Source organism: Terrapene carolina, unplaced genomic scaffold, assembly GCF_002925995.2.
Source record: "Terrapene carolina triunguis isolate 2854851 unplaced genomic scaffold, T_m_triunguis-2.0 Scaffold836, whole genome shotgun sequence".
NCBI lineage: Eukaryota > Metazoa > Chordata > Testudines > Emydidae > Terrapene > Terrapene triunguis.
This window is the reverse complement of record NW_020665187.1, coordinates 4,117,807-4,143,594: the sequence shown is the minus strand read 5'-3', so window position 1 is coordinate 4,143,594 and position 25,788 is coordinate 4,117,807. Positions and strand designations below refer to the sequence as shown.

General features: G+C 58.1%; 2 protein-coding genes across 3 annotated transcripts; one reads left to right on the top strand and one right to left on the bottom strand.

Moving 5' to 3' along the window:
* Positions 1-779: 779 nt before the first annotated feature.
* On the top strand, positions 780-7,993 carry TSFM (Ts translation elongation factor, mitochondrial). 2 transcript variants are annotated; one of them, XM_026660724.1, is made up of 6 exons: positions 780-867; positions 1,482-1,634; positions 4,952-5,080; positions 5,518-5,640; positions 6,657-6,741; positions 7,377-7,993. In XM_026660724.1, exons 1-6 carry the CDS (start codon positions 805-807, stop codon positions 7,832-7,834), a joined length of 1,011 nt encoding a protein of 336 aa, XP_026516509.1. In that variant the 5' UTR covers positions 780-804; the 3' UTR covers positions 7,835-7,993. The 2 variants fall into 2 exon arrangements, with proteins under 2 accessions (XP_026516509.1, XP_026516508.1); XM_026660723.1 differs by having other exon boundaries at positions 1,479-1,634.
* A 1,041-nt stretch (positions 7,994-9,034) lies between these two features.
* Positions 9,035-22,743, bottom strand: AVIL (advillin). The gene is made up of 19 exons (XM_029913732.1): positions 22,617-22,743; positions 21,762-21,836; positions 20,930-21,126; positions 20,378-20,486; positions 19,885-19,995; positions 19,051-19,256; positions 18,533-18,611; positions 17,897-17,995; positions 17,538-17,691; positions 17,123-17,223; positions 16,119-16,256; positions 15,837-15,995; positions 14,925-15,104; positions 14,684-14,829; positions 14,466-14,610; positions 12,595-12,783; positions 11,108-11,176; positions 10,133-10,264; positions 9,035-9,655 (listed from the first exon to the last, which is right to left on the bottom strand). The coding sequence occupies exons 1-19, from the start codon at positions 22,680-22,682 to the stop codon at positions 9,542-9,544; spliced, it is 2,469 nt and encodes an 822-aa protein (XP_029769592.1). The 5' UTR covers positions 22,683-22,743; the 3' UTR covers positions 9,035-9,541.
* Between the last annotated feature and the right edge of the window lie 3,045 nt (positions 22,744-25,788).

Below are 25,788 nucleotides of genomic sequence, written 5' to 3'. Positions count from 1 at the left end.
GTGTCAGCTACCCCTGTGTACACCCTTCACTTTTACCCAGCAGGGGCTGTGACTATACCGCTGGATGCTTTCCAAGTGCTGATACCTCCCTCGTAACTACATCGCAATGTTCCCTTCCGGGAGAAAGCCTTGGGGCTCCGTTGAACAGGCATGTCCGTATGTACAGGAGAGGGGTTTTGCCAGAAGGTACCCGGGAAGAGGCGAGAGGACTTGCACTGATTGGGAAAGGTCCCTCGCTTCTGCTCTGCACCCTGAGTGTGTTACACGGGGCCGCTATGACTCCAAGGGGGCAATGAGCAATTGGCCCACAGCGCAGTATGGGCTTGGCTTTACTGCCTCCTCCCGTTCTATGGGGTAGTGGTCAGGAAGGGGAGAGCGCAGGCTCTAGGATAGGGCCGCAGGACGCCTGGGTTCCATTCCTGGCTGGGGGAGGGGAGGCAGGACGCCTGGGTTCCCTAGGTGGGAGGGGCATGGGCTGGAGGTATGGGGGGGGGGGGAAGGGTGGCCTTGGGGGGGGGGGGAGAAATGCCCAGGAGGTGGGTTGTCCCGCCCTCCCTGCTCCAGCAGCCAGCCAATGAAACGGCTCGTTCCTTCCCCCGCCTCCCTGCCATTGACTTCTGTCGTCACCCTCTGCGACGGCCAATCGGCTCCGCGAGGGTTTCCGGCGGAGGAGGAGGAGGCGCGGGTGGGGCACCCCTTGCGCACGCGCCCGTGGGCTGGCTGCCGACGCCGGCGCCTATAGGCTGCGCGGTGTGTGACGTATAACGTGCGCGCCGTGGCGTCCGGCCCCGGCAGGGAGCGGGGATGCAGAGGGCGGCGCTGACCGGAATTTGCGGCCTCCTGCGCGGGGGGGCCCGACCGGGGCCGGTGAGGGGGGCAGGGGGGATAGGCCGGGGTTTGCCCTCCCCCCCCGGGGAGCTGGTCCCAGCCCCATGGCTTCCCTGTGCGCCCCCGTGCCCTCGGCCCCTCCCGTGGAGGCCCTGGGGGGGGGCGGAGCAGGACGCCTGGGTTCCCTCCTCAAACCCACCCCCCCGGACTCGGGGTATGGGGCTCGCTTCCGCCCTCCCGAGCCTGGGGCACGGTGACACACACACACCCCTTCCCCAGGTGAGGCGGCACTGGGAGACCCCTGCGGTGAGGCGGCCTGGTGCTGGCCCGGGGAGGCCGTCACTGGAGCCAGGTGCTGCCCCAGCCCAGCCCGAGGGCCTTGTGCGGGCTCCTCCAGTCGCGGGGTGTCAGCCTGTGCATACACTCGCAGCAGGAGGCAGTAAGGAGCATGAAGCCAGTGGGAGCAAATGAGAGGAATGGGTTACATAGCAGGGGGCTGAGCTAAGTTAATGCTGAGATAGACAACAGGGCTGGGGGTTGGTCACCCCCAGCGCAATCATTCCCAGCCTGAGGCTGTTCCTTACCCCTTTCTTCAGCATCCAATGGGCCTCTCCTGCATGGGACTTCAACTTTTATCTTCTCCCCGCCAGCAGGTCGTTTCCTGGCAGCTGGTTTGTCTCTTTCACACTGGTCTCCGTGCCTTTGCGGCCGATAAGGAGCTGCTGGTGAAGCTCAGGAGGAAAACCGGTTATTCCTTCGTGAATTGTAAGAAAGCCTTAGAGAAGTTCAGTGGCGACTCCAAACAGGTGAGAGCTGCTTGAACGTCACCCTGACCTTGCACTGAATTTCAGTGGGATTTGGGTACCTGACTCCCTTAGGTGTCTTTCAAAATGTCAATCTGAGTGAGTTGAGACTAGAATTCCTACTTGGGTGGGGGGAGGGTGGTGCACTGCATTCAGGTGTATAAAAACAAAGGAAGGATATATTTAAAACCAAGCGGTTCCTCTTACTTACCTCAGTCCATACTAAAGGAGATGGTGCATAGATACCAAGGCAATAGGTTTCATTGCGTTTCTGTTGTAGTCATTATGTAGGATTCTCTCCAACGGGCATTGATCATTGAAGGCTTGATTTTTAAAAAGGTCTGGATAATGTTGTGATCTCTATAGCTGTACAAGCTGACACTGAAAGAAACATGGGGAATTTAGTTTCCTGCTCTCAAGGCATAAGTAGATCAGCGACAGAAGGTCAGAAAGACGACATCCCTAATACATAATGCCTGGAAATCCACCCAAAACATATTGCCAAACTCATTAATGTCATCCTCACCCCCATGATCACCCCATTTAACAACACTGTCCAAACCAGGGGAACAGCCATGGGTTCTGGTGTGGCTCCCCACTTTACCAACCTCTTCATGGACCGTCTCAAGGAAGAATTTCTGGAAAAATGCACCATGAAACCAACAAAATATCTGAGATACTTCAATGATATTTTCATCCTCTGGGCAAAGATCTAAATTCCCTTAATTTCCACCACAACTTCAGCAACCACCACCCATCCATCAAACTCTCTAGAACGCACCCACACGGACATCAGCTTCCTGGACACCACAATCCGCGTCAACAATGGGATCCTACTAACAGCTTTATAGAAGAAGCCACTGATCACCATGCAACGCAACCACTGCAGACACACCAAAAAATCTGTTATCTACAGCCAAGCACTCCGTTATCACAGAATTTGCTCCAACGAGAAAGTCTGGAATACACACCTAAACACACTTAAAGTTGCCTTCGCTAAACAAGAACACTCCCCCAGCAAAGTAGATCGTATCATGGAAAGGGACATCCAGATACCCTGGAAGAACCTGCGTCAATACATGAAAAAGAAACCCACTGACCTCACCTCCCTAGTTGTCACCTACTACCCCACACGGGAACCACTCTAGGTTATCATCAAACAAGTACAACCCATACTTGATGGGGACCATGTCCTGAAAGAAATGTTTCCTGAACCCCCTCTTCTGGCCTTTAAACAACTCCCAAGCCTTGCCAAACTCATCATCAGAAGCAAGCTCCCCACAGACCAGGGTGGATAAATATCAATGATTTAAAAAAAAAAAAATCCTTTTTTTTTTCATTTAAATTGGATTTTTTGATAAGTTTTTTTTCCCTCAAAAAGCATCTAAAGATAGTTTTAATTAAGATACATTATAGCTCAAAGATATCTCATCGTGGAATAGGGATTATAAATTCTAATTCTATAGTGAGACAATATATTCATGTAATGTTTAAGAAAAGTTTTGTGAATGAGCTCCAATAGTTCATGGATTAGGGATCCATACAGATTAGGCTTCTGTATAGATTATTTAGGTTAATCTTTCTATCTACCCAATGGGACTCAGTGCTCAGTCTAAAAGATACCATCAGAGATGCTTAGTTTTGCAGTTCTCAGACTATGGATTTGTGTCTCCAGAGATAACATGCTTGTTAACAGGAAAAATGTTTTTAAACAAAATAAATATATAGAGGTGAGAAATAAGACCTCAACGCTTTTGTTCCTCTGCAAATTTGTGTACACAGAGTCAATCTCTTACCTCTCTCTAAAATACAAAGTTTCAAAAAGTTCAATGAATAGAAGATGGTTCGGGGCGGGATAGATCTGGACAAGGAGAAGAAGTCTGGAGATAAATGTGAGAAGGGAGGGACAGGCAGAGAAACAAAAGTGAAGCTGTTTGAGCAGCGTATTCCAGAATGCACTTTTATGTAGAAATCCATGATTGAATAGAGTCTTCCTGACTAGTGATTGAAATCAATTTGATTTAAATCAAATCCACCCTGCCACAGACCAGGACACACCAACTCAAAAGCACCACCAGACCCTGCCAGAACAACAGATTCTAAACCTGCAGATACATCTCCACTGCTACAGTGATCAACACTCCCCAGCATACCTTTCAAGATTCACGGGTCCTACATATGCCTATTGCAACATGTGCTGTACCCCATCCAGTGCATCAAGTACCCCACTAACAACTAGATGGGTGAAACCAATCACTCAGCTCTTGAATGAATTCACCCAGAAAAATGGTATACAACAAAAGCACCGTATCACCTGTGGGTGAACACTTCACAAAGTGATTACTCCATATCTGATCTTTCAATACAGTCCTCAAGAGAAACCTGCCCAACACCTTCAAAAGGCAAGCCTGGGAACTGAAATTCATAACTCTGCTAGCCACCAAAAGCCATGGACTTACCAGAGATGCTCATTGCAACAATTTGTAACACACCTCACTGCTACTACTCTTAATTGCCCACTTAATGGGCAGCAGGTTTAAAACAAACAAAAGGAAGTTCTTCACACAGTGCACAGTCAACTTGTGGAACTCCTTGCCTGAGGAGATTGTGAAGGCTAGGACTATAACAGGGTTTAAAAGAGAACTGGATAAATTCATGGCTATTAGCCAGAATGGGTAAGGAATGGTGTCCCTAGCCTCTGTTTGTCAGAGGGTGGAGATGGATGGCAGGAGAGAGATCACTTGATCATTACCTGTTAGGTTCACTCCCTCTGGGGCACCTGGCATTGGCCACTGTCAGACAGGATACTGGGCTGGATGGACCTTTGGTCTGACCCAGTACGGCCATTCTTATGTTCAAACCCTTTATGCATAAGAATCTAACCCCCAATTGCCCACTTCATTTCAAGAGATCACCTCCAACATGCAATCTGTCCCAACTTGTATTTAGCTCAGACGGTCTGCTTTCTTTCCTAGACCTAAAGAAGAGCTCTGTGTCGCTTAAAAGCTTGTACCTTCCATCAACAAAAGTTGGTCCAATAAAAGATATTACCTCGTCTCTCTCATGTCCTGGGACCAACATGGCTACAAAGGCACTGTAAATAATCATCCCAAGTGGGCCAGCACCACACAGTTGGTCAGTGTCATGTTGGCTTGGGTTTCTTGCATTTTTTTGGAACTATTAGGACGTGGTCTGACCATTATGGTCTCTCCTATGAGGCAACTTTTCCACTTTCAGTGTTACAAAACTTAGGTCAAGCAGAGAGTTTGGTCTCTGAACTGAGTTTTGTTGGGTTCATCTTCTTGGTTTTGTCTTTAAAGGCTGAAGCCTGGCTGCATGAGCAGGCCCAAAAGGAGGGATGGAGCAAAGCTTCCAAACTGCAGGGCAGGAAGACAAAAGAAGGCCTTATCGGGCTGCTGCAGGAGGGGAACGCAGCAGTGATGGTGGAGGTAAGCTCCTCCCCTAGTGTGTGAGGGACCCTTTCCTTGGGATGGAGTAAGTCGTATTAACCTGGTAGCTTCCCCGTCCCTTGAGCTGGCCTGTGTGCATACATTCAAATCTTGCAGCTGTGAGTTGAACTAGGTTAAAATATGAAATAGACAAATCGGCCTAGTTAAATCCTGATTAACAGAGAATGTCTGGCATGACTGATACCACATGGATTCCTTTTCACTGTAGGACTGACTGAGGGTTTGTTTATTACTATTCTATTTAGAAACAGAGTCACAGGCAGTTCCTGCTCTGAAAAGGTGGAGGGCTTATTTCTGTCCCATCGGGTTGCTAACTTCCCTGACAGCAGCTCTGACTGCCGTAACGGCCACCCCTTAAGTGGAAGGGCAGCGGTCAGACAATGACTTCAGAATAATCAGCTGTTTCTCTCTACCAGGTGAACTGCGAGACAGACTTTGTGGCCAGAAATGTCAAATTTCAACAGTTAGTTCAACAAGCAGCAACTGGGACAATGTTCCACCATCAAGGCGCTAAGGACCAGTTAACCACATATATCAAGGTAAGTGAGATCTATCTAAAGTACTTATCCTCCCCATCTGACCACCTCTCTCTCTTTAATATATATTTTCCTCCCAACACCTCCGTGAGGTAGGGAAGTGCTATTGAGACACAAAGATATGGTGGCCTTGTCTGCACTTTGCCAATATAGCTCTGCTGACAGAGCCCCCTAGTGGAGACTCAGCATAGGCCGACAGAAGCACACTTCTATTAGCACAGTTGTGTCTACATCATAGAATATCAGGGTTGGAAGGGACCTCAGGAGATCTATCCAACCCCCTGCTCAAAGCAGGACCAATCCCCAGACAGATGTTTGCCCCAGATCCCTAAATGGCCCCCTCAAGGATAGAACTCACAACCCTGGGTTTAGCAGGCCAATGCTCAAAGCACTGAGCTATTGGGACTTTGATGTTACAACTATGTTGTCTAGGGGATGTGACTTTTTTTCACACCAACATAGCTATGTCAGCAAAACTTTGAGTATAGGTTTAGAGCAGATCTACACTAGAAAATTAGCTCGACCCAGCTACTTCGCTCAGGGGTGTAAAAACCCCACTCCCCTGACAGGTCAGCTTAACTATGTCGAAGGCCCGTGTAGCCAGCGTTAGGTCGACAGAATAGTTTTTCTGTCGACCTCGGTGCCGCCTCTTGGGCAGGTGGATTTACTACGTCAAATGCATCTCGCTGAAGTGGAATTCTCGCTGACGCTGGCCTGACTAAGACGTCCTTCCCAATCATGCGCATTCGGCCAAGCCACGTTGCTGGGATATGTCCCAGCGAAGCAGCTATCCCACCTCAAAATTCTTGTTTGAATTAGGGGACGTGAGGACGTGTTGGAGGAATTTGTTCTGCGTAATCTCCAATGTGTAGAAGTCGATTGACTAGGAGGTCATCTGGTGGTGCTGTGTGAGGATACACCGCGTGAGGCATCTCTTGGAGTTGCTGGGGGGGGGAGGCTACCGCTCTCCCAGAGTCAGGGGGCTTGCAGCGTAATCCGTTGTCTCTCGTCTCTTTCAGCGTTTCATGAAGGCAGCTGAGCTTTCTCAACTGCGGACCGGGCCTGCTGGATGTTTGCTCAGTGACCAGCTCGCTCTAGCTATAGGTGGGTGCTCTAGTACCAGCTGCCGGTTAGAAGATAGAAATCAGGGAGGCGATTGTGCGGCTTCCGTCAGCCTTGTGCGGGATTGACGGAGAAACCCCTTCCGCTGGGAGGGTTCCGCCTTGCGTTCACGGGGCTGGCTGCCATGAGTCTTGTCTGTTTCCAGCCTCGGCTTGTGCCGATGCCTCTGACAGCACTGAGGCTTAACTGGGGACCATTAAATTCTGTGACCTGTCCTATAACCACTCTCAGGCATTCAGAAGTAGTACTGCTGCAAAGTAGTTCAGAGGGAGTTTTCTGATGTGGGGCATCCCTTTAGGCTACTGCAATGTACTGTCATTCTAGCATTTCTAATAAGCAGTGAGCTAACCAAGCTCTCTCTTACAGAAAGGGCTTTTCTGTTTTTTTAAATGCAGGGGAGAGGGTCAGATACTGTGGGGACAGGCCTAGTACCTATATTGAGACAACTCTCCAGCCTTACAGTCCTTGAGCAGCAAAACTGCCAAGGAAACTGACATCTCAAAGGTGGGGCGGGAGAGGGCAGAAAGCGACAGCAAACGGCCCTGCCCCAGAACACTCAGCCTGATCTGTACCTTTAAAAGTGAAATAAGACCTGTTCTTGTTTTGGGTTTCTAAAGGTAAACTCGGGGAGAACATGGCTATCACGAGGGCTGTCTGGGTGGCCGTGCCAGCGACCTACTACATTGGCTCTTACGTCCACGGGGCGCTGCCAGCGGATAATCCCGCCCTCACTAACATGGCGCTTGGGAAGTATGGTGCCTTAGTGATCTGCCAAGCCTCTGACCAGAGCCAGAAGTCAAACCTTGCTGATCTAGGCCGGAGGCTGGGTCAGCATGTAGTGGGAATGGCCCCTCTGTCGGTGGGATCTCTGGAGGATGAACCTGGCGGAGACACGGAAACCAAAATGCTTGCCCAACCTTTCTTGCTGGACCCCAGCATTACCCTGGGCCAGTACGTGCAGCCCCAAGGTGTGTCTGTGCTGGACTTCGTGCGGTTCGAGTGCGGAGAGGACCCTGAGATACCAGAAGCGGAGCAGACGCAGCAACGTCTCACACAGGAAGAAAACGCTTCGTAATCTCACGTCTGCGGCCGTGGGCCGGGCGTTTACATATCGGATCAGTAAGGAAATAATGATGAGACGGGATCAATAGTGAATTAATCTCACATGTGCTGGACATTTAATACAGGGAACTTTTTTTGCAAAGCATTAAAGGACCTTGGTAACTGTCCTGTACTACGCCTATGAGGGCATTTTATATAAAATGGGCTGGCCTGTTTGTTTGTAGGGAAGTCAGCAGGGAGCGTTGGATCTCGGCTGATGCACGGACTGCTGGAGTCTATATTTAAATAATCTTAACCCTAGGGGGCCAGGATAGAGACCCGCTGGGGTTTAACCATTTAGACCAATATCCATCCACTGATCCCAGACTCTCCTACTCTTAAGCTACTCCCACAAAACCAGACTAGCCCCTTCACTCACATCCCCTCCCCTGGACAATAACAGTGTAGGGCAGCCAGCTAGCAGTGCTGCGGGGGTGTTGCCTTATGTTGCTTAGACCCACCCGAAGAACAGTTCCTTCCCCTGGGCACACACTATCCTGCCAGGAACCGAGTGATGTCTCAAGGGGCACAAGCTGTTTCTTCAGCAGGTGTAGCAGACCAGGGACATGTACGCTGCCCACTAGGAGCAAGGCCCCAGTGCTTGGCTAGCGAGCTGGAGAAGCTTCCACTTTGATTCCAGCCCAAACAGTAGTGAGTATTTGGCCTGTATGCAGGACTACCACCTTCCTCTTCAGCTGGCTCCAACCTGTGATAAAGGGGCCATGACCTTTGCCTGGAGGAAATTGTTTCAGCCTGTAATAGATCTCTGGCCAGGTGTGTCTCTGCTACAGCCACTCCCCTGGAGACAGAGCTGCAGTGCACGAGGGTGCATTTTGAGACATTGCTGCATCCAATCAAGGGGGAGTCTGATCAGTTACCGGCTGCAGCTGTGACACCTCACAGCCTTGGGGAGCTTGTAACTTGGTGACTCAGTTAAATGCCTGGCTGCTGAGGTGTAGCAGTAGGCTGGGATTTGTGGGTCTTGATTCTGTTTAAGACTCAACATGGACAGAGGCAAGACTAAAGAAATGGGGGTAAAGAACTTTTTGGCAGGTCCTAGGAGAAATCCACCTGGGCACTAGGGAATTAAGTGCAGGCCGCAGCACTGGTGGGTATCGCTCACACAGATTTGTCCACCCAGCTTGCTTGGTAGTAAGCATTCAGGCACAACATCTAGTTCATATGATACATCTTTATTTTTAAAAAATGACCCAGGCGGGGAGGTTACAGGCAGAAGATGTGCTAGAACTGGCCCTTCTACTGTTCGCAAACTAGCATTACCTGCGTGAGGTGTTCCTCTGGAGAGGAGATGCCAGCAGGTACAGTTGTCCTGCCAACAGCACTAAAGGTTGGAGACAATTGCTGAAGTTTGAAAGCCGGAGCTAGTGATACGTAGTATTTTGTTTTCCAGCCTCCTGCGCTTGGCCGGCCGGGGGAAGCTGAAATGCAGCCCGCATGCCTGGCTGCACTGCCACAAAGGAAATGACATTAAATGTGTATAAAAAGCTAAACTATCAGCTGATCGAATACACTTGCAAGAGTAAAAACCACCCCCCGCCCTCTCCTGTCCCTTACTGCATCGGTCCCAGGTGTAGTATAGCCCCGGTAAGCCAGAGCCCACCCCTATGATGTGGGGCTCTGGATGTTCTCTGCCTGTTGGCGGGGCGTGCCATTCTCTTCATTAGAAGAGCCCTTTTTCTTTCTTCAAGTTGATCTGCTTCCAGCTGGGAAGAGCAGCAAATTCCTCCCGCCCGATTCCAAACACAGCCACAAAGTCACTTTCGGAGAGGTAATTCTGGCAGAGAAAAGGCCGGGCAGATTAGCAGGGGTGGGGTGCGGTGCGGCGCAGTGGCCGCGGGAAGGTCATTTTGGAACCTAAGGGGGCGTAGCTAGGTAGGAAGGGAGGCCGGGCTGCTTTTCCGTAGAGCCGAGGGGGCGCTGGGCTGGGACTCGGGCTCCGGCAGCGGAAAGCCGGGGCTGCAGACAAGACAATTACTAAGAGGGGACAGAAGTTCATTGACTCAATGGAAGCCCAACAACCTGCTGGAACAGCCACTCCCAGGAGGTAGCAAGAGCCAGTGCAGTGGGTACTCGCTTCTCCCCCCTAGGCCTCGCCAATAAACCCTCAGCTCCTCCAGGGTGCTGCCGGCGGGAGGGAAGGTTTTCAGGGCTGGATTCCCAAAGGGGTTTAGGTGCCTGTTGAAATCAGTGGGAGTTGGGGGGCTAAAGCCCTGCAGGCTCTGAGCCCAAGCGCCTGGTCCCCAAAGCTCACCTCTTTCTTGGCTGGGTCTACGTCTCCAGGCAGTTCCTCCCTCTGGTTGGTTAGCACTTCTAGAGGGTAGAACTGAGCCACGCCAGCACTCTGGGCCCCAGGGCCGGGAGAGAGAGCTGTCCCGTTCAGATCCTACGCAGGAGAAACACCCCGGAGCACGTCAAGTTCGCTCGCTCAGGAGAGGCATGCCCCCTCTCTGCTGAGACTTTGGTCCTAACTCAGTTAAGGGGCTGCATGAAAGAGCTCCGCGGTCTAGCTGTTCTTGCTGGGATCCCCTCAATTGCATTCAGTCTCCCTGCAGGTCCCCTTACAGTTTCACGTAGCTACACGATCCCATGGCACCTGTACCCAGAAATGGGCTCTTTTTGCTATGCACTGTTAAACCGCTGTTGTGTTCTATCCCAGAGGTGGCTGCATTTCTCTGGCAGGGGAAAGCGTTCCTACATGTGCCATTTGCAATGTGCTTTGGGATCTCTCTAGTTGGAAGGTGCTAGGTAAACGTAGAGGGTTGTTGCTTCAGCTCTCTGAGCACAGCCGTTTGTCTAGGCGCTTAGGGGCTGATTTGTAGCCGTTGTGAGGAGATTAATGGGAGCGGCAGGTGCTCGGCGCTTTAGCCTGGCGGGTGGCTGCCCAGCACAGGGTCTTGCAGGAGAAGGGCAGGAAAGACTCAGTGGATTGGGCACGTAGGAGAGATCGCCCACCACCTAGCTATAAGTTGTAAGTATGGGCACAGTGGGGGCAAGGAGAGACCAGTTAGGGGCGTAGCAGCGTGCAGATTCTCTATTTGACTCCCCAGAGGGCCAGACACCTGCTAACCTGGCAGGAGGGGACATGTCCCACCCCACGCTCTGCAGCAGGGGGAAGACGTGTGGGCAGCTTGCTTCCTAGAAGTCCTCCCTATCTTTGGCCACCTGAGCCGAATCCCATCCAGTTCCGGCCGCCTCCCTCCCACCCCGCGCCACAAACACAACTCACGGCTGTGATCCTGACAACGGCACAAGCATCTCCCAGCTCCTCCTTCAGCTGCTCGTAAGTCTTCCCTTCCTGGAAGGACACAGAAAGCGGAGAACCCCATTAGCCATGGTTATAGCAACAACGGGGGGTGGAGTCTTGCCCTGTTCACGGGGAGGTGCCCCAAGTGGGTGCAGAACTGCCCAGCTGTTGCCGTAGCAGAGCGGGGAATGCCTGCGGTCAACCTGGGAATGCAACTAGAGGAGAGAGCAGCTTGAGTGAATCCCTTGTCAGCGAGTCTCCAAAGCCCGAAGGCCCATTGTGATCATCTAGTCTGACCTGTAACAGGCCAGAAAACTGCCCCAAATAATTCCTAGAGCAGATTGTTCAGAAAAACGGCCAAGCTTGATTTAAAAACAGTCAGTGAAGGAGAATCCACCATGACCCTGGGAAATGGTTCCAGTGGTTAATTACTCTCCCCATTAAAAGCTTTTGCCTTATTTCCTGTCTGAACATGTCTAGCTTCAGCTCCCAGCTGGTGGATCGTGTTCTACCTTTCGCTGTTCGAGTGAAGAGCCCGTGGTTAAATATTCGTTCCCCACGTAGCTACTTAGACGGCGATAAATAGATTGAGCTCTTTGAGTCTATCACTACAAGGCAGGTTTCAAATCCTTTCATCATTCGCGTGGCTCTTCTCTGCCCCATCTCCAATTTATCAACATCCTTCTTGGATTGTGGGCACCAGAACTGGACCCAGGATTCCTGCCGTGGTCGCACTGGTGCCAAATATGGAGGCAAAATAACTTCTCTCTCCTACTCGAGATTCACCTGGTTATGCAGCCCAGGATCCCATTAGATCTTTTGGCCACCGCATCACATTGGGAGCTCATGTTCAGCTGGTTGGCCATCATGCTCCCCAGGATAGAGTCCCCCACACTGTGGGGATGGCCTACCTTCCTTGTTCCTAGATCTTTACATTTAGCCGTATTAAAACGCATGTTGTTTGTTCGCACTCAGTTGACCAAGCGCTCCAGGCTGCCGGAAATGAGTGACCTGTCCTCTTCTCTGGCCCAGCCTTATTCCTTATGTTGCCTTGACTTTCTCCTCCCCTCCTTACATTCTCCATCGTTCCCATGCGAGTGAGAGGGGAGAAGAAACTGGAGACTTGAGTGTGGAGATCAGCCAGGCCTCCAGCCTCCGGAGAAAGGCAGTGGATACTGGGCAGCGGACTCCCCTGTGTGCCTTCAACAATCTCCCCGTTGGGCTCCTTATCAGCAACCACAAAGCCCTCACTGGTCCCTGCTAGTCTAAGGCTCCGTTTCCTTTTCCCCATCTGCTCAAGGCCAGGCCCTGTGTTAGCAGAGAGGAGAGGCAGGTGCCCCGGACGGTGCACTCTGATCCCAGAGCAGCAGATGAGCATGAGAAACCCGGTCCCGTCTCCCGGCTGGAGCCGCCCGCTGCACTCTCCCACCAGAATGCTGTGCTCAGGCTTCCACCTTATTTATACTCACGCTCCATTTGTGTGGGTCCCAGGCTACGAACCACCCTGTGAAGGTGGGGGGCTCAAAGCCCTGCTTGACCACCAAGATGGGCGTGTCAGTGTCTCGCCCGCTGGGGTGGGTGTGGAGATATTCCCAAGCAGTGGCCAGCGCTGCCTCCTTCTCCGTGGCGTTAGCGTCCGTCCCGAGCCACAAGAAGACCTGCAAGGGGAAAAGTCTCACTGGTCAGTGGAACGCAAATTAGCCAGGCACGGGAACGTAGGGTTACCATCCGTCCGTATGTCCCCGGACATGTCCGGCTTTTGCGTCTCTAAATAGCCGTCCGGGAGAAATTGGTAACAAGGTTAAAATGTCCGGGGGGGGTTTTCTCCCTCGCCTCCCTTCCATGCAGAGTGTGGCTGCTGATTGGGCGGCTGGGCTGATTAAGCTGCTCCCATTGGCCTCCAGCAGCCAGAGCCCTCCCCTGCTTCCCCCCCCGTCTGCAGCCCTGTGTAACACACAAACCGACCCACCGGGCAGCGTGTTTTGCTTACACGTGGAGCCAGAATGGTAAGGGGAGTCTGGGGGGGGGGGGGCAGTCAGGGAGCGGGAGAGTGTTGGATGGGTCCCCGGCCTCCACCTGCCACCCCCCCTCCGCGTGTCCCCCCCCCGTGGACCCCCCCCTCCCTGCCTGCCTCTCCCTTGTCTGCTTGTACTGCCAGAGCCAGCAGCAACTGCTGTCTGCTGCCCCCGGCTCCTAGTGCCCCCATCCACTAATGGGAAGACAGGCTGCCCTTACCCTGCCCTTCCACCCTAGCCCTGAGCCTCTCCAACGCCCCAAACCCCTCAGCCCCAGCCCTCATCCCCCCACACCCTAATCCTCTGCTCCATCCCTGAGCCCCCTCCTGCATCATGAACCCCTCATCCTCAGACCCACAGCCCTCACCCCTGCATCCCCTCCTATCCCCAAACTCCCTCCCAAACCCCCTGCCCCCTTCCCACACACCCCCTCCTGCCCTCAAACTCCCTCCCAAAGCCTGCACCCCCTCCCTTTGCACCGCCTCCCACCCCCAAACTCCATCCCAGAGCCTGCACCCAGCACCCAAACTCTATCCCAGAACCTGCACCCTAATCCCCAGCCCAGGACCTGCACCCCAGACCTCCTCCCCCCACCCAACCCCCCTCCCAGAGCCTTAGGCAGGTGGGGGGGGGGTTCTGGGCACCACCAAAATGTCTACAACCCTGCCACCCATGCACGTGGATAAGGGTTGGGGCAGTCAGGGGACAGGTAGGGTCCTGGGGGGGCAGTTAGGGTGGGGGGGTTCTCAGCAGGGGGCAGTCAGGGGACAAGAAGCAGGGGGGGTTGGGGTTCTGAGGGGGGCAGTCAGGGGGTGGGAAGTGGGAGGGAGTGGATGGGGTGGGGGCGGGGCTAGGGTGGGGCTTCCCCCCCCCCAGTGTCCTCTTTTTTGATTGTGGAAATATGGTAACCCTACGGGAACGGGACTGAAGCCGAAGCTTAAGGCCAGAAGGGCCGGTTGTAATAACCTGGTCGACCTCCTGCCTAACAGAGGCCAAAGAACCTCAGCTGGGATTTGTGCATCGTCCAGTCCTGGGTCCCCCCCTCCCCCAGCTCTACCAATGCCCCTCAATCCTGACCCGCAGCCCCCCGTGCTAGTCCAGCTCCAAGTTCCCCAGACAGCCAGTTCTACCAGGACCCCCCTGACCTGTAGCCAACCCCTCCGCCATCCCACTTCTGGGCAACTCTCACACTGGGACAGCTGACGTGTCCTTAATTAAAAAGCCCCCTGGAAAACCCACGTCCCAGGAATTTTCCTGGCTGACGGGCGCCCCTGTTCGGGGCTGGGCAAACAGGGAAGCCGGTGGCTTTTGCTCTCCCAGCGCACCTGGTCCCACGTGTCGAGCAGCATGACGTCGCTTTCGCTCAGGTCATCCTGGCCGAAGTCGGTCACTTCCGTCACCACGAAGCGTCCCGTCTTGTTGGAGCATTCAAAGAGCCGGGGCGGGTTATCTGGGACCTCCTGCTGGAGCCTGCAACACACAGCTCCTTCAGCAACCCTCCGCGGCTGAGCCGGGCAGCGCAACCCGCTCTGGGCCCTGGTACCTTTTGTCGCTGGCGTAAGGGGCTTTGCCTCCCAGCACCTCCCAGAACACGGCTGGCTCCTGCCCTTCGGCCACGGTTTCCTGGGTGCCGTCACAGATGGTGGCAGCGAGCTGCTTCGCCATTTCCCGCTCGTCCCCGCTGGAGCCCTGGCGGGCAAGGAGACAAGCTGGCATTCGCTGTCGGTGGCGCACGGCGACGGGCCGCTCGCGGGGGGGTTCGCTGCCCGGTGGCTGCCCCTTACCTTGCCGTACCACAGGTAGTGCTCGGTCTGGGTCCGGAGCAGGAAGACGTCGTTGGAGTTGAGCGACGAGGCGAACGCCGGGACTTCCACGGCTTTGGTGTTGGACTGGTCGGTTCCGTGGATCTGGAAGAGCCTCACGGGCGGTTCCGGTTCGTTGCTGCTTGTCCTGGATGTCCCACCCTAGAGAGAAGTGGGGCGGGGGGGGGGGGGGCCCGAGGCCGGGGGCCGGGGGCCGGGCCCCGAGGGGGCCCCGGGGGGGGGGGGGGGGGGGGGGGGGGGGGGGGAACCGAGACCTGGTGCCTGAGACCGAGCCCCAACGGAGCCCCAGGAGAGAGAGAGCGGGGCCTAGTGGTTCCAGCTGGGTTAGGACAGGCATGGGTAGGGTCCGTGCTGGGGAAGGAGAGAGCTAACGGGGGAACCTCATGCTGCAGAGGGTTTGGAGGGAGGCCACCACAGCTGGGAATGGGGAAACACTCATTAGTGAAACGATCCACCCCCAGCCCCCGCACAGCAGAGTTACTGCTCCATCTGCTTCTACCTCACTCCAGCAACAAGCGGGGTGGAGGGAGGAAGAGTCTATGCCCTGTAACTGAGGCAATGTGGAACAGACACCTGGGCTCCATTCCCAGTTCTGCCACTGATCTACTGCGTGACCATGGGCAAGTCCCTTCCCCCCGCCCCCCGCTTCGTGCCTCAGTTTCCCCTCCCAGCCCTTGTCTGTTGTAGATGGTGCTTTTCAGGGTAAGGGCTGCCTCCAGCTCTGTGTTCGTGCAGTCCCTGGCGCAAAGGGGCCTTGATCTTGGCAGCAGCCTCTAATTGAAACAGCAACTGCCCCGGTGACTGGAAAATCCAGCCCAGCATCTCCTGCCCCCAGCCTCCCCTTCACCCTGCTCCCGTTCGCCGCGGCCGTACCTCGAAGATGACCAGCTTCCCTTTGAAGATGGCCAGGAAGTGGCGCGGCTCCTTGCCCATGCTCACGCGCACCTGCACCGGCTCCCCGTCGAACTGCCGGTCCACTTCCACCGCCTGGTACGCGGAGGCGGCCAGCTCGTCCGGCGTGGCGTGCCGACCCTGGGTACGCACAGAGGAGCCAGCTCAGACCGGCGGCCCGGAGGAGTCTCCGCTCCCGCGGGCGAGGCAAGGCCCCCGTGCGGCGCACCGTGAAGCGGAGACGGGGCGCCGGGTTCCGCCTACCTGCCAGATGTACAGGATGTAGCGGGGCTGGTGGTTCACGCCGTAGGTGTAAAGCACCAGGTAACAGTCTCCGCCGTAGAAGAAGCCGTGCCACTGGGATTCCACTGGCGCCAGCTCCAGATTCTCGATCCTCCAGACCTAGAGCGAACGGAAGTGATGTTAGCGCGGGAATTGTAGCGCTGGGCTCTTCAGGCGGCCGGTCGGTCCACGCTGACCCCGGGACGAGGGTGGACCCTTTGTAAAAGCAGGTTCCCCTCCCCCACACTCAAACTGTTGCCCCCATAGCAGAGGGAGCTTTGGCTCATGGGGAGGCCGCACCCCGCCCATTCCCTGCACAAAGCTTGGAAGGGGAAGGGGGCCATGGGAAATCGGCCAGACGCGGGACCCTCTTTGGGGCAGGAGCTTGCGCAAGGGGGGAGCAAGCCGGGGCGTGGGCCCTCCCCAATCAATGGGGGCACAGAACTCCTCCAGCCCAGCCAGGGTGGGAGATGACAGCTCCTTTGGCCCTGGGGCTGCAGCAGGGAGAACCAGATCCTCCGGCACTGGGGAGAGTGAGCTCCACCACCCCAGGGTCGTGGGGGAGAGCCGGGTCCACTGCCCCAAGGCCGTGGGGGAGAGCCAGCTCCTCCGGCCACGGGGAGGGGGGGGCCCCAGAAAGTGCCCCTCCGAAAGCAGCCAGATTTTTATTCCTGTGTACGCCCCTGCTTCGGGGTCATTCAGAAGGTCTTTGATCAGCACCAGGGGCCCGGCCAGGGCTGGCCGGCTCAGCCCAGAGACGCCGCGAGCCACTCGGGCGTCTTCCGTGTGCAGCCAGGCCCGACGACTAAGGATTCCCAAGCCACTCGCAGGCGCGGGACTCCCCTGGGGCTTGCCAGCTTGGGCACTGCGATGGGCGCGAGGGCTAAAGCAGCCACGGGGGCTAAAGAGACACCTGCCCTGCCAGGGAAAGGGCAGAGGGGTCACTCAACAGAGCAGTCGGCTTCAGTGCGGCTCGCGGCTCCTACCTCCACCTTCCCTTCCCCGTTATCCACCATCCGCTCCTGGGCGGCCAGCTCGGGCCGGGCGTGCAGCAGCGTGGCATCAAACTTCTCCTGGCTGACTTTGGCTGCAAAAAAAAAAAAAAAAACCATCAGGGTTTGGGCAGCAGCCTAGCAGGAGGGAGGGAGCAGCAGATGCGGGCGTCAGGGCCGCAGCTGTCAGTGTGGACCCTATAGCCCACAGCATCTCCCCCTATACGCTATATCCCGGCACCCTGGGGAAGACCTCGGCATGGGGGGTAGGGGGTTAGTTTAGGAAACGACCAGAGCAGCCGCGTGCCCCGTGTCTCCCTGCAGACAGATCGGCGGCCGCGCCCTGCAGGCTGGGGGGAAGGCAGCCGTGCACGGCGCGAGCTCCAAGAGAGAGGAGGCTCTTCCTTACCCACTTTGCCAGCGCTGTAGGCTTTGCCCAGCCCCACCGTCTGGTCCCGGACGGCCCACGTCTGGAACAGCTGCTTGAACATGGCGGATTCGGCTCCGTCGTTCACCGTCTCCACGTTGGTGCCGTAGGGGTAGCCCTTCATGTTGATGAACTCCTGCCGGGCCGGGGGCGGAAAGCGGCAAGGAGCCCGGTCAGGGGGGCGACCCGGAGGCCCGGCCAGGGGCCCCCACCCTCTGGCGGCAGGGAGTCAGGAATCCTGCTTTCACTCCAGGCCCCCAGCTCGTCCCCGGTCTGTATCGGCTCCTCCCCCTCCCCGCATCACGGTTAGCGAGACACCCCACCCCCAACCTCGGTCCTACCAGAGCTTTGGCCATGGCTGTTTGCCTCTCTGCCTTGGTAGCCCCCTTCCCCTTCCAGACGTAGATCTTGGTCCCAGCGTGATCCAGGATGTAGCAGTCCTGGGGAGGAAAAGGTTAAACCACGTCCTGGGGCTGCTGATTTGGCCCCATGCTATGCTCCCTGCCTTGCCCTATAAGGCGCGAAGGGGGGGTTGGGCTTAAAATGGGGTGCAAGGGATCCAATCAGGCACCATGTGCTGGTTCGGGGGGCTTCCCGGACCACACCCCAGTGCTCAGTCCAGCCCCGGATTGAAGGGGACGTAGGAGGTGCCAGAGTGGATCAGCCTCGACGTCCGTCCAGCCCCGTCTCCTGTCTCTGACAGCGGCCAGCGCCAGACGCGGCAAAGGAAGGCGCAAGAAGCCAGCAGATGCGGGATGATCTGGTCCCCCTATCCCCCGCCCCAGTCTCAGAGTTAGCCCCATCCTGCAAAGAGGACTCTAGATGGCTGGGGACGCAGGGCAGAGCCGGGCAGGCAGAGGTGGGGCTCTGGGTGAAGTGGAGCGACAGGAGCAGAGCCCCAGGGCGCAGAGGTGGGTTTTAAACGGCACGTGGCGAAAGTCCCGACGATGCCCCAGGAGCCCCCGTCTTTCACTCACGTCATGGTTCAACAGCTCCTGCACCAGCGGCCTCGCGGCCTCTTCCAGCACCTGCATTTTCCCTCCGGAGTCCGAGACGCTAGAGAAAGGAGAGGGGTGGATTTATTCCCATGGCAGCCAGGGATGTGGGGGCTTCCGGGCCCAGGAGGGGAGCAGACGCCAGGGCAATCCGATGGGACAGTTTCCACCCGCTCCCCTTTCTACTGGTCTCTCGGGCACGGGGCCGTCAGGGCCCATCCCAACGATGCTGCAGCAAATCCAGGAGCCACCAGGCACGAGGAGCCCTGCTTGGTTGTGAATTCGCCAGCCGCGGTGGGGGCGTCCCTGGAGGAAGATCCCTGAGGAACAAAACCCAGCCAGCTCTGTTGCGCTTGGATCAATCTAAGCCTGCGTGGGAGCTGCGGATTAGCGAGGGATGGGGAGTGAGGCCAGGCAAACGCCCTGGAGCTAGCGAGATGGGGTAGCCTCTGTCTGATGTGCCCCCCGCTGCTTTGCGCTGCACCCTCCTCCCCGCTTACCGATAGAGCAGGACGGTGGCTTTCTGCTGCTGGTCCACCACCTCGTCCGGGGTGCTGGGTTTGATCTTCCGCGGCCTGTCCCCGAGCACGCTCTGCAGCGCCGTTGTCAGCTCCGGGCTGGCTCCCTCCTGGTCGCCGTCCACCACCCTGATCTCCGCCCGCCCCCCGCGCTCCCGGTCGCGGATGTCTTTGGCCAGGAGCATGGCCTAAATGAGACCCCCCAAAGAGAACAATCATCGGCTCCCCGCAGCGCACTGGGCAAAGGCACCAGATCGCCCCCGCCCGAGAGCCTGTGCTGTCTGAAAAGGCAGGACGGCCGGACACGGAGGGGACAGGTGAAGGGCAGATCACAGACTGAGTACAAACACAGACCGGCCTCGGCACCCCGCACGCTCACCTGGTCTGTGGAGAGAGGAACCAGCGCTCGCCAAATGCCCTTCCAGGGTGTCGTACAGAGCGCACCCACCTCTAGGGTGCTGGTTCCGAGCCAGCCTGTAGGGCCAGGGAGCGAGATATGGGGCCTTTCCCCTCTAGGGCGCTGGTTCCGAGCCAGCCCCGTAGGGCCAGGGAGCAGGATACAGGCCTTTCCCCTCTAGGGGTCTGGTTCCGAGCCAGCCCGTAGGGCCAGGGAGCGGGATCCAGGGCCTTTCCCTTCTAGGGCGCTGGTTCCGAGCCAGCCCAGTAGGCCAGGGAGCGGGATCCAGGCCTTTCCCCTCTAGGGCGCTGGTTCCGATCCAGATCCAGGGAGGGGAATGCTCCAAACTTCCCTTCCCTACAGCGGAAGGAGTAATCGGAATCCCAGGCAGGGTGGGGCAGGTCCAGCGAGGTTCCTACCTTCAGCCGCTCCCTGGTGTTGCTCTCGGGGCCGTTCCACTGAATAATGACCTTCCCCAGGTCCAGCAGGAACACGTCCCCCAGGTTAAAACTGTCCCAGCTCATCTCCACCTGCGGCCGGGGGCAGGGGAACGGAGAGGAGGCCGTGAGGAGGCTGGCACCAGGGGAAGCGGGAGGACCGAGCAGCAGTGGCCCTGGTGGCACTGAAGTGGGAAGGGCACTGGTAGGGCGGGCAGTGGGGCAGCCGCCACGCTGGGGGAATCGGGAGGCAGGGACTGTGCCAGCACTAGGGTGGGAAGGCAGCGGGGGCATGGGGCGGGTGGAGCGTTGGCTCTACCAGGAAGGCAGTGGCGACGCTGGCCCCAGGGAATCAGAGGCCAGGGGACGCAGGGGAGAAGGGAGGCTGCCTTGCGATAGGACAGGCGGTGGCCCAGGCCAGGGTCGGGAGGTGGAGGCCGCGCTGGCCAGCACAGGTGCCGGAGCCCAGGCTCACCTCGGTGGCCGTGACGTTCCGTCTCCCCTTGACGTGCAGCAGGCGCCGGACGTTGTAGACGTTGGTCTCCACGTGTGTCATCCCTGAAGCCACGCCGCCCTTCTTGTAGCTGGGGGAGAGGGGCAGGGGAAGGGTGAGCGCCCACAGCAGGGAAGGGGGGCCCGGGCCAACCCGGCAGGGAGGAAGGGCCGTCACGGGGCAGGAAGGGGAGACCTACACGGGGGGTGCTAGGACCGTCCTCACCCCGGCAAACACGGCCCCGTCACCCCCCCAGCCCCGGAAGGTGCTACAGCCACAGCTCCTTGCAAAGCTTGCAGGCTGATGTCTCCGCGTGGGGGCTGGGTGGGTGGGGTGGTCTGTAGGCCACACCCCCCGCCCAGACGTCCCCGCGTGGGGGCTGGGTGGGTGGTGACGGTCTGTAGGCCGCACACGCCCCGGACGTCTGGGTGGGGTGGGCAGCCGGAGTGAGATCCTGTCCCTCCATGGGGCTCCAAGCGGGAGGGTCGGTGGGTCAGGCCCACCGGGACCAGGGCCCCTCGGCCTCCTACTCACATGATGCCCTGCTTGAAGTAGCCTTTGAAGAGGTCTGACTCGTGGCCCTGCACCTCCCGGTGCTGCACGGGGCCCCCGCCCAGGTAGTCGTCCAGCTGGGTGGTGCAGATGGCGGCGCAGCCCTGCTCGTCCCGCGAGGAGCTCTTCCCGACCCAGTAATGGATGTCGTAGGCCAGGACGCTGCCCGAGCGCCGGGTCTGCAGCAGGGACAGAGCCCGAGGAGTGACCCTGCGTCTTCCCCGCCGATCAGACCAGCATCGGGACTGCCGGGGGCCAGGTGCTCCCGGATCCCAGCTGGCAGATGTCCCCCCCTCCACTGCATGGGGGAGGGAGGGAGGGAATTTCTTCCTGACACCCTGCCCCGCTACAACTGGGGATCAGTTTGTCGGGGACCGCCCGGAAGCCGAAACAGACAAGCCCTCCTTGCTCTATCCTCACTCACGCGCTAATCCGAACCAGAACGATTGCCTCCAAATCATGTGGCAGGGAGTCCCACAGGCTAACAGGACGTCGCACAGAGCATTTCCTTTTGTCAAGCTTAAACCTACTGCTGTTGCTTTCGCCTTTCATCAGCACTACTCTCCCCCCCCCCCCACACACACACACCTTCTCTGCAGCTCTTCCAAGGCGGAGGGGAGGGAAATGGAAGGAGGAAATGGAAGAGATCAGCCTTGCAAAGCAGCCTCCCAGAGCTGCTTGTCTGTCCCACACCCGTCGGGGTTAAAGCAGAGCGAGGGGCCCTGGAGCGAGTCCCAGCCGGTCGGTGGCCTGGGGGGGGGGGGTAATGACCCTCCCCCCCAGCAGGGGTGGCGGCAGCCCTGGGGGCACTCACCGAGAGGAGGACGTAGCAGTCGCCCTCATAGAAACTGCCGTGGGATTTCGGAGGCACCTGCACCAGGTCCATTTTCTGGGGGGGAGGCAGAAGTGCATTGAGACCAGAGCAGCCCCCTCTTGTCCTGGCGTCAGCCATGGGGCACACAACAGCCCCCCTCCCAGAGTGTCCCTCACCTCCCCCCCCCCACCAGCAGCTCAGCCGAAATGGTGCGTTGGGTGTGCACCCAAGGGGAAAAGCACCAGCCAGACTCTCCCCAGCGGGCCGGCCAGAGCCCATGGGCCGCTCAGCTCCCCCAGACAGGGCAGGGCCGGCAAAAGGAAGAGCCAGGAGGGAGGGGCCGGCTGGGCCATCGGGGATCTGGACAAGCCTACGGAGTTGGGGGTGAGCATTGGCCTGGTGGTCGGCAACAATGCAGCCACCTCTGGGGGGTGGAATGGCAGCTGTTTATGGAAGTCCTGCACGTCCACCACTGGAATGCAGCCACCTCTGGGGAGGGGCGTGGCAGCTGTTTATGGGAGTACCCCACATGGATCACCAGGGGCACAGGGCAGCTGTGCCAACAATGCTACACCATCGTTTGGGACAGGAAGTGAAGACACCCGCCTGGACACTGGAGCCTTTAGGGACACAGAGCATAAAGGGCTAGAGTTGGAATTAGGCCAGGGCACCGCACCCCAGCCCAGCCCCCACGAAAGGGCCGTGGGCAAAGACAAGTGGCCCACTGGAAGCACTCGCTAGCCCACTGCCCATACCCCTTTCTTCTGCACTCTGGAGGTCTCCCAGCCAAGTCCTCGTTACCAGGCCAGACCCGGCTTAGCTCGGGAGCTCCAAGGGGATCCCAGCCCCGCTTACCTCGACCCTCCAGACGATGAGGCCGGGCATGTTGTTAACAGCCTTGAAAGCGCTGCTCAGAGCCATCGCGCCCTGCGCCGGGGACTCGCCAGGGAGCTGCTGGGCAAGAGGAGACAGTCAGCCCAGAGCCAAGGCCAGCCCATCCCCGACACTGCAGCCGCACACGTCCCAGCTGAGCCAGCCAGGGGTGTAAAAAGCTTCTGTAAAAGCTTTGCCCGGAAGCTGCATGCTTTGGGAGGGGGGGGAATTAAAGGGGTGAAGCGAGGCAATGTGGGGTAGGGGATCCCCCAAATCGCACGAGATGGGACCCAAGCAGCTCAGCAGGGTGCACCATCCGTATGAGACCCCCCCCCACACACACACACCAAGGGCCAGCCCGGATCCTGGATACAGGGGCTGCCTGGGACCCAGGAGAGGTGGATGTTCCTCGGGGGTGATGCGTGCAGCGTGAATCAGCAGCCAACGCCCAGGAGAAGCTCCCCCCCCACACACACGTGTCTCACAGCACTGGGGATCTGCCCCGCCCCACATCTCAGGGGCTCACCTCTGCAGATGTCCCCCTCCCCCGAGTGATGCTAAAGGCTGGTGCCTGGTATTTGGGGCTTTCCCTTGGAGCCAGAGCTCACCAGCTCCTCAGGATAATCCCCCCGCCTCTCCCTGAGTCACGCCAGCCAGGGTTTGGGAGACTCCATGGCCCCTTTAAGGAGGAATTCTCCTTCCCAGGCCTGGCCTGCCCCCCCAGCAGATGGAAGCTGTTAGGGCATGTGGGCCCCACCCAGCTGGTTCTTGTGCCACCCCAACCGGAGTCAGGCCGAGCTGCGCATTCACACTGCACAGCAGCCTCTCCCGCCCTCCCTGCACCGGCGGGGATGGAGCCCAGCAGAGAGCAGGTTTTCTAAGCTCTGGATCCATTCTCCATGCCCTAGATCTTGAGTCCCTAGCTGGGCTGGGGCGCCTCTGGCTTCGCCGGGGTCAGGGGCTCAGCCCCAAGGGCACCCTGCGGATACTTACGAACACCGCAGGGATCTCTCCTGCCCACTGGGTGCTCCCTGCCTGGGGTGGGTCCAGCTACCCAGCACGCTGGCCCGGGCACAGACAGGGCGTGGGCCCTGCTCTAGCCACGCTGCCCGTTGCACTGCAGGGAGGGACACGCCCTGACTGCAGGCTCTGGAGGAGAATGGGTTCGAGGGGCCGGGCTCACGGCAGCCCAAACCGTAACCGCTCTTCCCCCCCCCCCATGTCTCCCCCAGTTTTCAGTCATTGAAGCCAGATGGTGTAACCTGACCCAGGGAGCCGGCCCAGCCGCAGCGCTAGGAGAGCCTCAGCTCGGTGAGACACCATCAGCTGGGTTTGATTAGCCAGGAATGTGCTGGTTTCGGGGCTGGGCCAGGCTGCGTTGGCAGAGGCCGTTCACACTGGTTCGTTCCTCTCCGACACGGCCAGCCCTTTCCGACCATTGCCCGATCGCAGGGCAGGCGTCTGCTCGTGCTGAGCCCCTGGGGGGAAAACCCCAGGGCCAGACTTTCCCTCCCCATGTGGCACCAGCTAACCCAGTACTGGGAAACCTGGCATGGCATTCCCTGATCCAACCCTTGGCTGGCACCAGTTCCTCCTGCCTAGGGCGCAAGCGATGGACGCTCTCGGATCCTGCCTCAGCTGGGATCTCTTCCCCCCGCCCCGTTTAGATCTACCTTAATTCAATAATTTTCACTCTTTCCCTGCCCGAGTCGCCGCCGAGGGCCCTTGCCAGTTCTCTCATTAAACAGCCACATGGTGGCATTATGCACCAGGAACCCAACAGGAATGGGGGGGGGGGGGCTTCAAGTTACTTCTCTGAGCCCCACCACTAACCCTCTGCCCTGAGCCCCACAGATCTGGGGCCAGCTCAGACAGCCCCTTTCCCTCACCCAGCCCAAGACAGGAGTGGTCCCTAAGGCCGCTGATCTAGGTCTTCGGCCACCCCGAAGTCAGGCCGGGACTCACCTGAATTCGCTGCTGTCCTCTGCGGGCGGCTGTTGAGGAGACCCCGGGGCAGCCGCTGGCACGAGCCCCAGTCACCCGGCGCGCCCGGCCCCAGGCGTTATATTTGCCTGAGTTTGCATCTCAGCCGCCTTTGGGCGGCCCTGGCCAATGAGCACTGGGCTGGCCGCACGCTCGACATAGGCAAAGCAGAGGGAAAGCAGCTATTTGTTTCTGGTCAAAGCACTGAAGCGGGGGTGGGGGCGCAGGGACTCGAAGGCCGGCACCGCCTGGCTCGCCTCCGTCCACGCCCTCTTCCCATCGATTTTTCTTAAGTGCTCGGGCTGATTAATAATTCAAAGGGGAGGGGGGGAAATTAACCACACGCGGGCGACATGCACGGAGCCGAGGCAGGAGACGGGGCGGGGGGAGGAGCTGAGCCCTGAAGGGGGCAGCTCTTACCCTGCAGCGAGGGGGCACCAGAGATTGGGGGGGGGGGGGGAGAAAAAGCAGCAGCAAGATAAGCAATTAATAAAGGGGACAGGCCCAGGAAAGGGGGCCCCATCCTTTCCCAAATGGGGGGGGTGTCTCCATCCTCCCCTTGTTGGAGGGCTTGGACACACCCCACAGCCCCTCCTGCCCCCCTGAGCGTAGGGCCCACCCCAGCGCCAAACATCTGGGCTCTGGCTGGTGACAGTCAACCATCTCCTGAGCAGACCAGGCCTGCAGCTGTAGGTTATTGAGTGTCCTGGCCCGTGCGTGGCCATCCCCAGAGCCGGAGCAGCTCCTGCTACCCCGATACCAGGAGGTTAACGGCATTGGCCCCAAGCCCAGAGCTGGCCCCTTGCTGCAAGGGGGGTGGGGGAGAGGCACATGGCCATGAACCACGAGCTAATGCACCAGCAGAGCAGCCTTTGGGACATGGGGTGAGCTCCCAGGCTCACGCTGCGGATCCTATTAACCTAGCGGCCGCCGGGGCGGGGACGACTCTGGGAAAGCAGAAGCCGCTGACCCAGCAAAGGGACAGAGCATCACCGCCTGCCCGCTGCCTTGAGGGCACAGATCCAGCATCATCCTTTCCCCACCACCCCCGGCTTCGGCAGCCATGATCCCACGGAGCAGGAGGGACGCTCTGCCCTGGAATGGGGCAGCCCCGGCCTGCTGGGAGTCAGCCCAGCCACAGGCCATGGGGATCCAGCAGGGACTTCTAGGT